General features: G+C 32.7%; 1 protein-coding gene across 3 annotated transcripts in view; it reads right to left on the reverse strand.

Annotated features, from left to right (window-relative positions):
- Positions 1 to 9,256: 9,256 nt before the first annotated feature.
- Positions 9,257 to 19,515, reverse strand: part of Tdc2 (tyrosine decarboxylase 2) — a 79,820-nt gene continuing 69,561 nt past the window's right edge. For 2 of the 3 annotated variants that reach the window (XM_074170432.1, XM_074170433.1), the window contains exons 11-13: positions 15,356 to 15,391; positions 14,612 to 14,695; positions 9,257 to 9,617 (exon numbers count right to left, since the gene is read on the reverse strand). In XM_074170432.1, the coding sequence (XP_074026533.1) occupies positions 9,458 to 9,617; positions 14,612 to 14,695; positions 15,356 to 15,391 (280 nt within the window). In that variant the 3' untranslated portion in view covers positions 9,257 to 9,457. The remainder of the gene's footprint in view (positions 9,618 to 14,611; positions 14,696 to 15,355; positions 15,392 to 19,515) is intronic. The other variant, XM_074170434.1, reaches the window with a different exon arrangement.

The following is a 19,515-nucleotide window of genomic DNA, read 5'->3' on the forward strand; positions in this document are numbered from 1 at the left end:
GGTAGAAAAAAGCTTTTTCCCCAAAATTTTTCATTTTCTGAAAGGTGACACCATTTTCAGTAACGAATAGTCATTAGTGAATGTCTATATTATTTTTGATCCATTTGTAAATTCCCATCTCTCATGTAAATAGAATATTTTTATAATACAACGAAACCGAGATTCAGTTCTCCATTCTCGTTGCTTTTCATTCAAATTGCCGGAATTGTAATATTCAATACTACAACTTAGTTCATTTTCAATATGTGAAATCCATAAGTACGTAGATAAACACATAAACACATTCTGTACAATTTCTTTTGACTCTTTCAGTCCACTCTTACATGAGTTATTCGTGTTTAGGTCAACTGCGTTCGCAATTCCTATACCTGAAAAGAATTTCCAATATGAACTAAAAATAATTGACCAAATTGCAGTAATCAATCAGGTATCAGTTTCTCTAATAGAAAAGATATCATCAGGTAAAACTCATGAAACACTTATAAGTATATTATACCCAAACTGCTGAGAACACAATATATGTAAGTATAGTAGCATCAACTACTCAGGTAAACTTTCAGAAACTATTCAAAATTACTTCTCTCAATACAAAATAACAACAGCTGTCATAAGTAATAATAATTTAGGCAGAACTCTGTTAAATGCAAAACCCGAACAAGATATGATTGAAAAAATCAGCTATATATAAAATAGAGTGTGACGAATGCTCTGCAGCATATATAGGCCAAACCGGTAGAAATTTTGACATAAGACTCCGTGAACACGTCTGTTTGGACAAACAATTCACAATGTATGAACATCTTCAAGAATCAAAACATAACATAAGTAAAGATAACCTCAAAATCCTTAATGTAATAAAAGGAAAAAATGAATTTGTTGGAAGCCATAGAAATTAACATATGAATTGAAAACATGAAATATATACCCCTAAACGTTCAACTCGATTTACCTCCACTCTTGAATTTATAAGTTTAACAGCTTCAGTGTTCATTTAGCCACCCTGGTTTGTTTAACCACCTGTCCTTCTATCTTACCTCAAAACTCCCGATATAACCAAGTTTTCAAATTTCACATTTTAGTTTTATTCTTGATAATGGGGTTAAACCAGAAACCGGTCGTATGAATATATAACTAGTGGAAATCAGACAAAAATGTTTTTATTCTGTCTCAAGAATTATTTTGGAATGTATTGTCTAACAAGTATATTGGATTAACTAAGTGATGGTTTCTGAAACGATCCATTAGACGATATTTCATATTTTGAGAGAAGTTCCAAATACGTATGACAATGTAAGAATACGTACATAGGTAAAAAAGTCTGTAGAAAGTCTCAGTCACTAGCAGATATTCAAAGTGTTTCTCAGTACTTAAAAAAATTCTTGTTAGTTATCGAATGTGATTGATAAGAATTTAGTACAGGCACTGTATCAATATTCTATAACCTAATATTTTCTTATAGAGTCCCATTTTGCTTTTTTAAACTTTGTAATCAACTTTTTCGGGAAATAATCTGTTGCATATATTAGACAGAGTTTTGACCTGAAATATAGAGAGGTATGTAAGAAAACATTCCGAGACATCAAAATTAACTTATTATTGTTTATTCATCCTTATAAAATATTCACCTTTGATCATACAAATTTCCATTTTTTAACATGAAATGGAGAGATGCATAACAGATGAATAATAACTTAAATCTGAAGTTAATTTTTTCAACATGAGAGGTAGAAATGGAACCTATGGCGTAAAATGAATCTAATGAAAATATTTTTACCACAACAGAACAAAAACACTGTTCCTCCCCGCGTGTTAGCATCAGCCATATTTTTTTCTGGTGTTGACTATACTATATTATGATATATTATATCACTATGACTATATTATATCACCATCTCGTATCTATTCAAAATTAACCATTCCTTGGAATGCAACAACAAATTCCCGAATCTAAACGATACGGGAATTTTGCAAGCAAAGGTTGGAAACTCAATTGTTTGGAATCGTTGGAAATTTATAAGCATTGCGGATGTTATCTGCCAAATGATCAAATCGATCTAGTTTACTAACTGATTTGCAAATAAGCGTATCCATATTCTCACAGGTAAACAAATTTCAGGTACTCGATCAAGTTAAGGACCTCTTATAATTTCTACAGTAGATATACAGGGTGTTCCATCTCAGACGAGCCACCCCGAATATTTCTTATCCCATAGTGAGTGGAACAATTTCCCGAAACACGTAGAATGATTTTGTTTGGGGACATCTTTTGACGTATATTTTAGAGTTGAATGAGCAACCCCTCAAACTTGAATAAGGGGGATTGATTGATACTTTATTTGGAAGGTCTTGTAAGCCTCTTCACAACGGTGTATGAAAAACGTAAATTTGATGAACCGTTTTCGCCAAAAATCAATTTTGCAGCTCGAATGAGCCACCTTGAATAGTTTGGTTATTTTCACATGTACAAACCCATTTTTATTAAGCCCTTTTTACAAACTTAAACAATCTTCAAAAAATCACATTCTTGAAAAAATTGAATTGTTTTATCATCATGCTTACAATCAAAAAAATCAAATCTGCGTGTTTAAGTCATATGTTCGAATTGTCCTCCATTGACTTCCATACAATAATACAATCTTGAGTGAAACCCGTCTCTGATATGGTTCAGCATAATTGGAGTCATTTGACGACACTTATTCACAATTCTTTGGCGTAGTTCGTCCAAATTTTCAGGGTGAGTCACAAAAATTTTGGAATTGAGATGTCCCCACAAGAAGAAGTCCAGAGGGTTCAGGTCAGGAGATCGGACAGGCCACTCCATAGGACCACTTCTTCCAATCCAACGACCGGGGTATTGCAAATTGAGGTATTGGCGAACTGGTGCGGCGTAGTGCGGAGGAGCTCCGTTTTGTTGGAAATGCGATTGTTGTTCAAATAGTAGAGGATCGTTTTCTAATTGTTCAGTTACTAACGGATCAATCGGATTTTTCAGCATTTCAAGTAAAAGTTCACCAGTTAAATTACCAGGAATAAACAGAGGTCCAATTAGGTGGTCTCCCAAAATTCCTACCCAAACGTTTAGCTTTTTTGGATGTTGAGTGTGAGCTTTTCGAAATACATGAGGATTCATGTATTTCGCTCCAAATTCTACAGTTATGCCATTAAGTGAAAAAGTGCATTCGTCAGAAAAGCAAACGGTGTACAAGAAATTTGGGATATTGTTGATACGCTTGGCCATAATTTCGCAAAACTCTTGCCCTCGATCCCAATCATCATCATTCAATTCATGAATTAATTTAATTTTGTACGGATAAAACTTGTGTCTATGTAAAATTCTGAAAACGTCAGATTGACTAATACCGGAAACTGCAGAAAGTTGTCATACAGATTGCGTGTTTTGCATAAGTTAGACATGTCCCAATATCACCACAGCTGCTCCATCATTCACAATTCTAATGGGTACCCTTTTTGTATCCATTGCTGAACCCATTTCCACAAATTTTGAAATCAATTCCAGTACGTACTTATGACGAACGCTACGTTCAGGATGGTTTTGGTTAAATATCCTTGCATCCACTCGGGCACAATTTTGTTTTTGGTAATAAAGGCTAACCAGCCCAACACGTTCTTGCAATGTGAACACCATATTTCTTGAAATTTTAAACAAATCAGCCAAGTAGTAACTCAACAGATTGATTTCAATTCTTTTTCTTCTAAGCACAAAAAAATTAAGGCAAGATAAGGAAATGTTTTGCTGTTTTTTATTTATTAGTTTGAGAGAAAGTATTATTGTGTGAAAGTCAATGGAGGACAATTTGAACATTGGATTTAAACACGCAGATTTAAATTTTTTGATTATGGGCATGATGATAACACAATTAAATTTTTCAAGAATGTAACTTTTTGACGATTGTTTGAATTTGTAAAATAAGCTTGATAAAAATGAGCTTGTACATTGTAAAAATAATCAAATTATCCAAGGTGGCTCATTCGACCTGCAAAACAGATTTTTGGCGAAAACGGTTCATCAAATTTACGTTTATCATATACCGTTGTAAAGAGGCTTCCAAGACCTTTCAAATAAAGTATCACTCAACCCCTCTCCCCTATCAAGCCTCCTATCAAGGGGTTGCTCGTTCAAACCTAGAATATACGTCAAAAGATGTCCCCCATACAAAATCATTTGACGTATTTTGGGAAATTTTTCCACTCACTATGGGATGAGAAATATACTGGGTGGCTCCTCTGAGATGGAACACCCTGTTTAAGGGCTAACATGATGATTTATTTTCAGTTCATTGTAATTATTTGAAAATATCCTCATACGACGAAACTGCAGTAACAACATCAGTTAAAAAATAAAAGTAGCAAAAAAAACATAGAAAGTTTTATAGCGACATAGTTGTTTTCAACCCCAAGTAGTTTTCATCTTTATTGTTATACGTTATATTTCAGGATTCTCCTATTGGGCTATTTCCCGTCAATCAAGTCTAACTTTATCGATTTTCAGACAGTTCCATTCTTTTTTCGTTTTTTCAAGTTTCCATAAAGCTGATTCTTAGGTTTTTTTTCATGAAATTGAGTGCAATGCAGTTTGTTCTCTGTGGATCAATATGAAAATTTGTTTTTGATCAAATGAGGAATTTTCGTTCCAAAATAATATTAAAATAATTTTTAGATTGCCTCTAGTATTTTTATGATAGTTATTTTTCCTAATATTGGTATGGCAAGTATTTCAAGTTTTCATCACCAAATTTGGTTAATTCTGTTTCAAAATTCACCCGTTTATTTCAACGTGCGTAACAGTGATTAAATTTAACTTCATCGTAATTTATCTACTGAATCATGATCATGCGAAGAAAAATTCAAATAAACAGTTTTTCTTAAAATAACATTGGTTGTTTATATTGTTCGGCGGAGAAACTCAATGTTATTTCAATCTTTTGTCATTATTCCTCTATTAGCAGAAACAGAAATATGCGAATGAATAATAAATGTAGATTCAAGGAGAGCATGTGCTCTCAAGGAAGGTTTACATTGTAGAAAAACGTGTCCCATCTAAAGTGATTGATTTTTTTTTGTGAAGGGTCAGTAGTTTCATTCTCTTTTTTTGAGATATTTCGCCTTACATGAAATGAAACAAAACATTTATGACGGAGAACTTCATATAGAACGAAAGTATAAAATGACGCCGTGAACACAACAATGCTGGAACATATTTCAAGTCAACAGATATCTTTTCATATCAAACTTAAAAATGGTTATCTTCCTTCATTTACATATAGCCGCATCAAACTACTGGTTATTAGCGGCGGAGACGGTGAATACATATTCATATTCATATTGCAATTTAGCAGTAATATTGCGGGTTGTGATCACCTGGCTCACACACTAGTATCTCATATCAAAAGCAAATGAACTGCAGTGTCTTAACATATGTAACATAAATGTGAATGAATATATGTCATGAATTTGTTGGGAGAGATGAATATTTCGAAATTCCATTTCGAAATATTTCTCTTCATTCTCAATGAATCGAATATTTTCATTTCTAAAAAGTTAAATTTCAGCCATTGGCCAGCCAGTGAATTTTTAAATACCTGCCATTGGACAAATCTATTCGAACATCAAACTAACGGTTACATCTATCAAGTAGTTTGGTTCAAGTTGGCTAATATCTGGAAATGGAACGTGAGTCTTTGATTTATCAAAAAGATTTAATCATTGTATAACATGGGAGTCATCTATGTGAATTACTATTTGGGCCCCTTTATACATGAAAAGCTATCACTTTTCATCTTCTTAAGTCCAGAATCGAAAAAATTGTAAGTAAATCATGTCAGGGATTTTATGCAAGGATGAAAAATCTGATGCAATAAAGATTTAAAAACATAAAAATCTTTCATTCCAACAGAATCCATAAATTCAGTTGAAGAGTTTAGTAATATAATTTCTTGCAGAAAATTTAATTGAAAGCAATACACGTTTGATACACAAATGAAACTATACATTTGCATTATAAGGTAGGTGGAACGGGTACCTATTTGGGTTATATCTTACGCTGGTGTCCGTGATATACCAGACATACAAAAATCACATTTTTAGGTTTATTCACTTGTCTAGGGCCGCATTCAGTTGGAACGTATGAGTTCAGTTTCTTCTCTATATTATGATACCTGCTTGAGTTTCAGTGGGACCCGAGCTCGCAAAAATCAGGCAGATGTTCTACATTATGACTTGTATTATCAAATATGATATATTTGAGACCTGCCTTGGCACGTCGAATGTGTGCCATTTAGTGTTGTGAGTTCAACGTTGAACATAGTTCAAGTTAAGATGCATATACAGGTGTATATGCATTGGTATCTCGGAAACTATGAGAGATACGAATATGGTTGAATTGGGACAAACAATATGCCGTTGAGAAAGTTCTGAAATTCCGAGTATATCTGGAGATATCCGGAAAAACAGAAATTTTGGAAAATGGTTTTTATTTTTTTCTGGCTTTATTTTTCAAAGGATTCGAAAATGAATTATACTTCCACTTTTTCCCTGCTACATAATGGTGTTTCCAGATTTGCTATCCGATGTTTTGTCTTCCGGCCACCATAATCAACTTTATTTTTTTCTTATGTGCGATACATTACATTCTTCCTTCTTTAATTAAAACCAGATATTACTTTTTCAATGATATATCATAAGTTATCATTTTCATTTTTAGAATTGGAGATATTGAAAAAAATTAATTCTTATCATAATAGGCTCGAACTTTGATGTTTCTAAATTTGACTGTCAATTTGTTACACTCAATGACATTTTGTTATTGTACAAGTCATTGGATTTTTTGCGAAAAATGGCTCTCACGAATGAAGAAAAAGAGATAGGTACGATACGAATTTATCACAAATACGATAGAAACAGTGTTAGGACATCGGAAATGTATTTAAACATGTATCCCGAAAGACGACAACCACATCGAACTATGTTCAAGTTATTGGATCAAAATCTCATCGAGTTTGATTCATTTGAAAAGCCGAGGAAAAAATGCAGAGACAGAATGGACCAGGAAACTAAAGCAAATTTTATAAATGAGGTATGTATGAGGTAAGTTAGACATTGTAACCTTTTCAATAAAATGTAATAATTTGCAGATAAACATGAACCCGGGGAAATCTACACGTCAAATTTTCTCCAAAATGAATATTTGTCATACAAGTGCTTGAAAACATCTCAAAAAAAGCGGTTTGAAATGTTACAAAATACACATATCCCAAAAATTGCATCAAGGTGATCCCAAAAGGCGATTAGAATTTTGTAATTGGCTAATAAGGAAGGCCTGATTTTCCTGTTTTCCTGGAAAACACTTTTACGATTTTTGGGATATTCAACCGAAATAACGATCACATTTGGAGCATAAACAACTCCAGGCAGTTCCGAGAAATTCGACCTCAAGTGCCATTTAGTATTAACGTGTGGGCAGGAATTTACAAAAATAGAAATTTGGGTCCTCATTCATTTGACGGAATTCTGTATGGAGAAACCTATCACCAGTTTTTAATGTCGATTTTCGAAGACTATTTGGATGATCTACCTTTGGCTAACTATAACATTTGGTTTCAACATGATGGTGCTCCACCGCACACTACTAGACGAGTACCTAATTCCCTGACTGAAAGGTTTGGTGATAAATGGATAGGGAATAATGGGTCGATGAGGTGGCCAGCAAGGTCTCCAGAATAGAGTTTATGGTCAGAGGGAATATCAAAATATTGAGGACCTTCAAAACAGCATTGTTAGAGAGTTCGGAAGATTGAGGAAGAGGGAAATTAACCATGTAGTGAAAAATATTCGAAGAAGGTCACATTTGTGTTATCATGAAAAAGGCCACCAGCATTTTGAGCATTTGCTGTGATTTACTTTTGTCTTTATATTTTAGTTAATTATTGTTACTCATTCAAAGTTCTATTTTCATTGAAATGGACACAATGTCTAATTTACCTAATACATACCTCATTTATCAAATTTTGATTGTTGATTCTGTCTCCGTATTTTTTCATTGGCTTTTGAAACGAACCAAACTCGGTGAGATTTTGATCCAATAACTTGAACATAGTTCGATGTGGTTGTCATCTTTCAGGATACAATTTTGAATACATTTCCGATGTCCTAACACTGTTTCTATCGCTTTTGTAATAAATTTGTATCGTATCTCTTTTTTCTTCATTCGTGAGAGCCATTTTTCGCCAAAAATTCAATGACTTGTACAGTAACAAAATGTCATTGAGTGTGACAAATTGAAAGTAAAATTTGGAATCATCAAAGTCAAAGCTTATTATGATAAGAATTAATTTTTTTCCATATCTCCAATTTTTCGATAAAAGAAAGTGTTTAAAATGTGTTTTTCTATTAACCAGCTATCGCACTCCTACGAACTATAACCCTCAGAAGTCGAAACTTGTGCGAGCTAAGGACTAACGAAGTCTTACCTTTTAACCTGTGACTCTTAACATGGGTTGAGCAATAGCAAATGGAAATCGATCGTTCAGCCTGCGGCTGGAACCATCGACAGACACATCGGCCGATTGACTGAGTTAACAAAGCACCCACGTCGAACCACCTGGCGACCAACCGACCAAAAAAGAATGATAACTAATGATACACCATTGAAAAGGTAAAATGTGGGTCTATTCAAAGAATTCAATGTAGCGCCTATAAGAAAAAATAAAGTTAATGATGGTGGCCGGAAAACGAAACGTCGAATAGCAAATTTGAGAACATTATTATGTAGCAAGGGAAAAGTGGCAATGTGGAAGTGTGATTTATTTTCGAATCCTTCGAAAAAATGGTTGGGTAACGATTATTTTCTTGCCGACGTTTGAATTAAATTCGAAATGTCGGCAAGAAAACAATTTTTTTATTAAGCAAAAATTGATCCTATTACCCAACCAACCTTTCTTCAGATAAAAATCATAGTAATGTAATATTAACGGTTATTTTCTCGTCCTAAATTTTCCATTTCACATAGAAAATCTATATGTATTTGAAATAATTTATCTTTTGATCTTTGAAACACATAACTCATGCGATTCAACTGACATGCTAAAGTAACAACAACTAAAAAAGCTCCACTATATTGAATACACTTTCATTTTGTTGAGCAGAGTAGGAACCTCTTCAGTCTTTTATATTTCTTCTTAAAAAACAGTAACATATAATGAATCAGTTGATATACAGAGGTGGAACATATATTTGTATTATTGTTAACTCTCAGGACAGTACTTTGCGAAATGAATTCCCAAAAATTTATCTATCTATTTATTTATCCATTCAGCCCGTTCATATTTTTGACACCATCAAAAATTTAATTAGAAATAAAACTAAACATATACAAAGAAGCGTAACTTGATCCATGGTTTGAAGATGATCCTCAAGAAACTTGAATAATCATATTTTCCCTTCATTTTTGTTGATCACTATTGGGAGATGATCTTCTTGATGAAGCTGGTGATCTTTTGGGAGAACGACTAGTCTCAGCATCGGGCGATGCAGACGAAGAACCACCGTTGGTTCCTTTTCCACTCGTTTTCAACCGGACTTTAGTATCCAGATGACGGAACCTAATCAAAAGGAAAATATTCGATATCATCATCTCTGAAGCTGCAATAGACATAAATCAAATATTTGTATTGTATCAAAAACTGCTTACATCAATATATGATTTTGAGACTAGACAACTCTTACCGAACCCACTCCATAAAAGAGGTATGATGAGAGAAATACATTTTTAAGAAAAAGCTTTTTAGTTTTCTACTTCTCCATCATTATGCAAAAATGTAAAGAACTTCCGAAGAAACGAAGTAATATGAACTTTAATAAAAATCGGTTGAGTCTTTCGCGGTCGAGATTTTCAGTGTTACTATCTTCATTCGGTATGAAGGCCGTCGTAGTTTGGAACTGCATCCTACGTTTCGCCAGCACGAGAGGCTGGCTTCTTCAGAGGTTTATTCATCTTGATGATTCACCGATGACTCTGTCATCAATAAAAATCATTTACAAAAGAAGTACGCATCATGCACAGAAGTTTTAATTCTAGTGAAATTTTTATGATTGGGATTGAAATAACTAACAATATGTATGTTTCCACATACTGGCATATCGTGATCAGAGTGTGAGTTTTTTTTCCGGTGACATAAAGGTCATATCTCTTTTCAAAGGCAATAGCACTTGACATTATGAAAATAATGAGGGAGTTTATTGTTTCATTTTGATTCATAAAGAAATAAAGCCGGACAAATGTATAAGTAAATTATTTTGAAGTTGGTTAATATAAAGCATATATTATAAAACTATTTATTTGTAAGGTAGTGGCTGCGAACACAAGACACCTATAGATAGATAGATAGATAGCACTTTATTTCCAACAGGAATTTCCACTACCCAATTACAGGAAATGTTAAAGAAAATATACTAAAAAAATAATGTTCGATTCAATTAAATTCACATATTACATATTAAATTGACAAATGATAAATGATATTAATAATATAATTGAAATAATATAATTAGATTCATTTGACATATCATAAATGAATTAGCCTTCACAAGGTTGACATAAAACAAATGAAAGTTATAAAAAAAAAACTATAAATGCAAGGTTTCATGTAAAATACACTCCTTGATATAGTTCAAAGAGTTTCCATTAATGCCACACATATTACATACTTAACTAAAATTATAACACATTAAATTTACTGGTGCTTTGAGATTCACATTTTTCTACTACTCTGACAATGAAATGTTTTCTCATATCTTGAGTTGAGGCGTGGTACATAAAATTCATTTTTTTGTAGGAGCGGAGTACAAAAGATGTTATTATTTATATAGAAATGAGACCGTAATGAGAGGTCTAGGTATATTCAGTGAAATAATATTAAATTGGTTCAAAAGGATGGAATAGTCAATTCCCCTTTAGGGGTAAATACATGTAGTGCGAAAAGACAAGACAAGACACCTGCTGAAACCGTAGGTCTTTCTTAAATTTTTTTCGACTCATCATCTATACAATATGAGGAAGGTGAGAAACACGTAAAAATACAATAATAGATGTAGATGTAGCATGTAGAGATATGAATATGAATATAGAGCAAGAACCCGCGAATGCTTGACCTTCGTTAATTTATAACAGGTGAACGTTTTTCGCTGCATTTCTTTAATATATGCAAGAACAATGGACTCCTAAGAAGTCTGAGTCACCGTAGCTTTGAAGCTACACTTCTAACTCATTTTATGACTGGCTAATCCAAGCTACCGGATAGATACCTATCTGCAGCTAACCTCCAAGAGTGTAGGTTTTTTACACATGACTTGCACATGACAAAATATAGATTTGTCACCAACACGGTTCGAAATTAATATTATTCCCATTTTGAAATGAATGATCAAAACTTTGCATAGAGCTTTACTTCCATCACTTACAAACTTTGATAGCACCTTTGTTAATTGTCATTATTCGTTTTGAAAAATCAATCATTGATCGAAGGAGAAGAATATGCAGGTTTATTTTAAGCAAATGTTCTGTCTGATTCAATATGTTGATAACAAATTGATATCTTGCACGTCATGTGCGAAAAACAAGTTTCGAAATTTCTAAAATTCTTTGGGTGCTATTTTGGTGGTTTATAATCTTCACGAAGAAAACTCACTTATATAATCCCCTTCTCAAGATACGTCCAGGACGTCAACTTTGAAAGTACATTTTGTCCGTTATTTGCGAACATTTGTAAACAATGAATTTTTTGCACAAAAATGTCAGCCATAGAGATGCGATTTTGACAAAATCAAAAATACTTGCCGTTTTGAATTTTCCGACATTTTGAATTTTGACTTTCTTCTGGATACATTTTGGTTGGATTGAGGATTAGGATTCCATATTCGACGAAATGACAGTGTTGAAATGTTCTACAAACACGGAAATTTTGATTAGGCTATCTACAAAAAGGCCGAAATAGCATTTTCGGTAGCATCTCGCTTGGTTTATTTTGCTCAAATGAAGATCATTTCATTTGTAACTAACGTCTATTTCACCTTATCCTACATAATGAATGAAATATTGTGGAATAGTCAACCAAACAAAGCATTATTTATAGTTCGTACCAAAACCGCCTGAGAACGAAATTGATGGAAAACTGCAATAATGTAGAACTTTCCGTGTACTTTTGAGATAAACTGCTTGATATGCTAAACATTTCTTTTAATAATTTTAATGTAATTGAAATAATAATTTTTTAATTACGCTGATGACTTGAAAGTATTCCATTCTGTGACATGTACCAATGATTCATTCCTCATACGAAATGATATTGATAGATTCTATTTCTCAATCTTAAAAAATGCCTCTCTATCACGTTCACAAGAAACAAAAATATTTACCAGCACCAATATCACATAGACAGGCAGCAGCAGTTAAAGAAACATATTTAGTCAAGGACTTGAGAGTATTATATGACTCTCTAAACTATTATTTGACTCCCATATTAACTATTATGAAAAAAATCTAACAAAGCTCTTGGATTTCTGATCAGGACTTGTCACGACTTCAGAAATACTAACTCTGCTCGTACACTTTTCATGGCTCGTATTTTGAAAGACTTGAATCTATACAAAGCAAATGCATTACCTATATCAATAGGAAATTCTTCCATAATCTCAAAAATCCATTACCAATTGAAATACAACTCAATTTGATATAATTGGCAGATAGACGCCAAATAGCTGATATTAAGTTCGTATATAAAATGATGAATAACTGTTACGACAGTAGCTCAATATTGAACCAACTTTCAATTACCTCTGTATAATACCAGAGAAACATATTCATTCCAAACAAAGTAAAACTAATTACTAATTGAATTCTCCCCTAAATAGGTGTTGTAAATCTTAAAACTCTTTATCCAAATCAATAGATATTGATATCTTTTCTAATTCCCTCGCAATCTTCACCACGTCTCTCAAACGTTCATATAATCATTTTCATGTCTAACGATTGTAATTTGCACTTCACTTGAATAACACGATATTGCATATTATGCAATATAATCAAATCTTTTGGGAAAGAAAGTTTTTGGCTTTCTACTACTCCATCTGATACAAAAAAATGGATGAGAGAATCTTCCAAAGAAAGGAAGGATTAATCAATTTGAAAATAAGTAACTCTATACATGGATGTGTAGATCATGCAAAGAAGTAACTTTCAGTATTATATGACTCTCTAAACTATTATTTGACTCCCATATTAACTATTATGAAAAAAATCTAACAAAGCTCTTGGATTTCTGATTGGACTTGTCACGACTTTCCCAAAAAATTAATCACTCCTAAAAATATAACCCTTTCAAATCATAATCAAATCATTTACTGTTATTTTCACCTCTTCATTTGTTGTTCCGTTTTGAATTCCACTGGAAATAAAGAATTAAATAAATAGTTGTTGAGGATGCGGATGTTTACCTTTACTCCTTTACTGAAAATATAAGTAGTGAAATGAAATGAATTTTCAATATGTGGTAAATCCTCTCTATATGCAATTACAGCTTGACAACGTCTCGGCATACTATCAATTAGGTTGTTGAACATTTCCTGTAGGGGTTCGATTCCGGAGTTTAGGTGAAGTAGCCCTAATGATGGCTTTTGTTTCTACAGCATCTCTATAACATATCACATGCATGGTCAATGCAGTTGAGGTCAGGAGATGAGTAAGGTAGAGCAAGATGTGGAATTTCGTTGTTAATCAATTACACTATCTGTGCTGTACTGCGTTCATATTCCTCCCACGAATGTAAACGTCATATATGCCACCCCAAACCATTATTGACCCGCCTCGGGTATAGTCGTTGCATGAATCGTAGATTTTAGGACGTTCTAGGTAAGGTCCGAACTCATACCTGGATCAATTTGTGTGGAGCTGACCTCCATTTATTGCTTCAATGAATATGATCTCTTGTCCACTGTAACCTTTGTCGCATGTAAACTTGAATAAGCGAGACTTCGCAAAAGCCGTCTTGATCTTAGATTTCGATCATCCAATTATTTTGTTGTTTCGATTGAAAAGATCGTTCTTGTGGCGTTGAAAAGTCGCTGTGACAGGTGTCTACAGGAAAATAACGTCTCCCTTCGTAACAAATCATTTCCGTGCGGGTGTTTTTTTCTTCGGAATACCAATCCTAGGTCTTTCTGATATAATTACACTTTGCGACCCATTGAATTCATTAGCGATTCCTTGTTGTGAGCGGTATCGTTGCTTGTTATCTACTGTTCTGTGATTTACGTCTAACCGTGATATTAAAGACGGTGTAAATCGAAATGAAACAATAGAAGAACTGAATTATTATAGTTCTCTCAGTCATAAGTCAAAAAATGGTTTCAAAGATATCAACACAAATGAAGTTTACAATGTGTTTTGTACTGAGCGATGATGAAATAATATAATTTATCGACATGTGTTTACATTATTCAACTACTATTCAACATACTCTTCAGAAGTAGTTACTGTTATTAGATAGTGTATCTGGAATGGAACTATTCTAATAAATGAGAAATTATTGGTGTAACTCACCTGATTGGTACATCACCGGAAGACCCATCGTCGGTTATACCTTGAAAGAGAAATGCCAGTGGCCAACTGATCCATGATGCGCTCCTGAAAAGGAAAGAATTAATAACGATTCATCAAATAATATCAGAGCTAGTAATACAATACAAACTAGCCCACCTAATCATGAAAAGTATGAAGTATGCTAATAAAATAACTAGCAATACATCTTTATCTTCTGGGTGACCGAAATAGGTACCTACACATATTTATTGATCAAGCTATATTAATTACTTAAGTTATTATTGATACCAGATGAATTTGTGTAACGAATAGATTGATAGATAAACATTCATTTTCGTTTTCATCATGTTAATATCCAAATCTTGACAAGAGGGATATTTTCAAATATGTTTTGGATATGCATCTCTACAATAATGGTATGTAAACCCAACTTGTGGAAGGTTCTAAGTTTGTGTTTTGGATACATTCCACATATATAATATTCAATTCAGATGTTTACATTGAGAATAACAGGATAGATTGGATTCTTGGAGATGACATTCAATAAAATCTGATTATTTTTCAACAAATCACCTTACTCATTTCAGAATACCACACTAAAATAATTCTTATGATCAATTAGATACATGTCTAATGGGAGTAATGAATATTTGTTTATTATAAAAGAGTGAAAACAAAAAATATAAAAGGATTATTATGCTCAAGCAAATATACTATTACTTGGTAATTAAATTATTTGGTTACCTTCGCAAAGAATGACTTTTCACTTTCATGTGAGAGCTGTAAACGGTTCAAATAAAATTATAACTATTTGTATGAATGATAAGTCATATATGCTGACTTTTTCAAAGCCACAAAGATCAAATACAATTGAACATTAACAGGTAGTTAGTTCCAGAATTCTACATATTCATTTGAATATGACTGACAATATATTTGTTCGATTATCCATCACACAAAGGTATTCAAATTTTAATCTATGCATGAGGATCTTGTGAATGATAATGGAAAGTAACAAGGATGAAATGTGACAAAGTTATCTGATTTTGGAACTATCGAATGATATCAAGAAATCTACCATAGCTTTTTTAATTACGGATATATACGGGAAAAACCAAAACATTTTAAATTCTAGTTTTCCTATATATTCTCTTTCATTTATCAAGATATTGAAAATCTGTATACATTTTGCCTCCAGAGCTTTCATTGAACTATCAAAATATGACCATGAAATTTTTTTACAGAATTGGGGTACACTTAACTTTGAAATTTCAAATAGAGACTCTTATTTTCTGTAGCGATAATAATGTCCACATGATATCATGAAAAGGGAGTTTTTGGATATCCCTGAGAAATTATTTTTATTTGAATAAAAACAATTCCAATCATATAACCTACCTACGTAATGACTAATAATTCAACTTGCGTTTAGGTAAAACCTGATTGAAAAAATCTAAACATCTTGAAAATATATACCTACTCATCAAATGGACATGTAATAAACTAATTACAAGTTGTGATTATTATAATAACAATTTGAATCAGATAATCTTCTACTAACTGAATGTCAAATAATTTTATCTGAGTTTAGGTAAAGACTAATTCAGAATTTGAACATCGTAAGTAAAAAATTACCATTCTAATTATAGTCTATACGAAGTCAATCCGAACAGCTGAATAGAAGACTAATGTACCGGATCTGATACATTTGCTAGTTAATACCATATAAAACCTTCCACCAAAAAATAATGATTAGACATCGTTAAGAAACTGCCAAAGTTCGATAACTTTTAGTTATCATGCCATTCGAATTGGCTATATCCTATACCATTCTTCTCAAGTCTATTGATAGATAGATATCTTCATTTACTTTACAGAGTATTTGTAGTCCTACATGAACACAGTGGCAGAATACGTTGTCTGTAAAAGTACGACAACAAAATACAAAATTCTAAATCTACATACACTTCTGGAAATATGGACTGTCAAAAATCACACAAGGAGCTCAAAATATATATATATATATATATATATATATATATATATATATATATATATATATATATATATATATAGTAGTAAATGCTAAAAAAACTAAAACACATCACACTTTTTTAGATACATCATTGATTGACTAAAATTTTTTGACTAAAGAAATTTTATTCAAATGAAACTTTTGCATTTTTACACATTTTGAAAAAATCCTGAATACTTTCAAAGACCTCAGAAACCTGTCTACAACCTCAATGTTGCGTATATTTTGCGGGATTCTGTTGTAGAATTTCATCGTTCATACAATGCCTTAGTGCGAATGGGATACGCAAAATCATTTTTATGTCTTGTTTCATAAAAGTGGGTTTTACGGTATTTCTCGAAAAGATTGTGGTGAGCAGTTAGAAATTTCATTGTTTCAAAGATATATACTGCTTGTGTAGTGAACAACTTATTTGACTTAAAAAGTCCCTTACAGGAATCTCTAGAATTTGTATTGAAAAGTACTCTTACCACTCTTTTTTGACACAGAAAAACTCTACATAATTCATTACTTGAACCCCAAACTATTATTCCTAGCCTCATGATTGAGTAGAAATTAGCATAATATACAGTTACTAATACTTCGAGATCAATATATTTTTTAAGTACTCTTATCCCATATATTACTGAAGACAATCTACTGCATATATTGTCTATCTGAATTGTCCAACTCAAAGTATCTTCAATGCTGATTCCCAGAAACTTTACTCAAGTATTGCAAATAAGTTTTTTACTATCAAGTGTTACGTGATGTGGCGTTTCTAAACTGTTGTTGGTTTTAAATATGAAGCAGTTAGTTTTTCCTTCATTTAGAATTAACTTGTTGTCAAGAAAATATTCTTTGCATTGTTTGATTATGTCACATCAATTCTTGATTTTATTTGGTAAAGTGGCACCAGTTAGTAGGAGATTGGTGTCATCAGCAAAGTTGATAAGGTGAGCAGACTTTAAATTTTTTGTAGCCTCGCTGATGTCATTGATATGAATAATGAATAGTATTGGGCCCAGAATACTACCCTGCGGGACTCCTATCGATGTAGCCAAGGCCTTTGATCTAACTGTTTTGTTTTTCTGGTTGAGTTGTACTATCTGCTTTCTGTTTTTAAGATATGAGTTGAACCAGTTATAAGTGTTACCTCGTATACCGTATATCAAAAGTTTGCGAAGCAAAATATTGTGATCTATACAATCGGAAGCCTTGGATAAACCTAGAAAAATCCCGCAGGCCAGATCTCCCCTTTCCATTGATTCTATGATTTCATTGTTAAAATAAACCAGAGCTGTCGATAGACTTATTTTTCAGGTATCCATGTTGGTGATTGGAAAACATGTTGAACTTTGTAAAAAAGGAAACTAGTCGTTTATCCATGGCTTATTCAAAAAATTTTGATACACAAGTCAGTAAATTAATAGTTCTAAAGTTGGAAGGTTCCGACTTATTTCCTTTTTTATGAAGTGGTTTCACTAGAGTTACCTTGAGTTCATCTGTAAAAACGCCCTCCTCAAAAGAATTATTAATTAAATGGGTTAAAATTGCTACAATTTGTTGTACACATTTTTTTAGTATATGGATTGGTACTTCATCAATACCAGTGCTTTTCTTGTTCTTCATATTATTTATTATTGAGAGCAGCTCACATTCTGTTACAGGGTTCAAGAAAAAGGTGAGTCTGTGAAAATATATTGCCTTTTCAAATCCACTTACCTTACCTATATTTTTTTATCTTGTTAAGAGTTCCTGGGCCGTGTTTATGAAGTATTCATTAAAGCAATTTGCAGCCTCATGCGGATTATCGAGTTCAAACTGTTCATTTTGATTTGAACCTGTTACTTCGTTGATAACCTGCCACATTGCTTTTGATTTATTGTCTGACCTAGCTATTTCGTTCGTATAATTATTTTTCTTACAATTTCTAAAAGGTTATTGTAAATCCTTTTTTTTTGTTGTATATTGCTTAATAGTTTGGGTGAATTTTAGAGATGGATTGGTAAAAAATCAATTCATTTTTTCTTTGTTCAATTTCTGGGGAATATTACTGGAGTTTTTTCCCAACACCAAATCGTTATTTTCAACACCTCGACACGTGTTTCGATCACCAAGTGATCATCTTCAAAGAGGAAGATTAAAACTTCCAGTAATATTCATTACTACACCAAAGGTTCCAAACAGTGCATTCTAAGTACAATTTCTGGGGAGTTGAAAAGTCTTTTATGTGATTCCAGTTATTTTTCTGTTATTGGAAAGTGCAAATCAAAATAAAAACCGAAAGTTGAACTAAATTGTAAAAAAGCATCATTTAAATTTGTCTCGGTGCAAACAGCTAACCAGTTTTCACACCCAAGTTGTATACAAAAATCACTTACTGATTTAGGATTATAATGACGACGTATTTTTTGTTGGTCGATTTGGTTTTTTTCTCCTTAACGAGTAACACTTGCCCTGCGTGGTCCGATATACCTGTTTCAATCACTTTTCCTTTATTATCTTCTTCAAAGTTTGTGATAACATTGTCAAGACAAGTTCTGGATTGGGAAGTGACCCTATTGGTTCAGTTATTGTTAAAGAAAAATTGTAGGTAGCTAACATATTTTTGAAGTCCTTGCAAGCCCTACCTTCAAGACAAGCTGTGTCTATGTTAAAATCTCCTGCAATGAAATTTAAATGGTTTTTTTGTATGAAATGTCTAACATGTACTGAAATTTGTTTAAAAACAGTTCCTTATTACTAGAGGGGGTCCTATAGATACAAACTATGTTCATCTTTGTCCTATCTATCTCGCAGAAAGCGCTGGAACATTCAAAGACGTAGTCCTCAGCTAGGGTATCAATTTCATGAATTGGACTGCTGACGATCTTCTTTGAAATATATA

Source organism: Leptinotarsa decemlineata, unplaced genomic scaffold (assembly GCF_025532065.1).
Source record: "Leptinotarsa decemlineata unplaced genomic scaffold, Ldec_3_MD MMD2_P_RNA_scaffold_9, whole genome shotgun sequence".
Taxonomy (NCBI): Eukaryota; Metazoa; Arthropoda; class Insecta; order Coleoptera; family Chrysomelidae; genus Leptinotarsa; species Leptinotarsa decemlineata.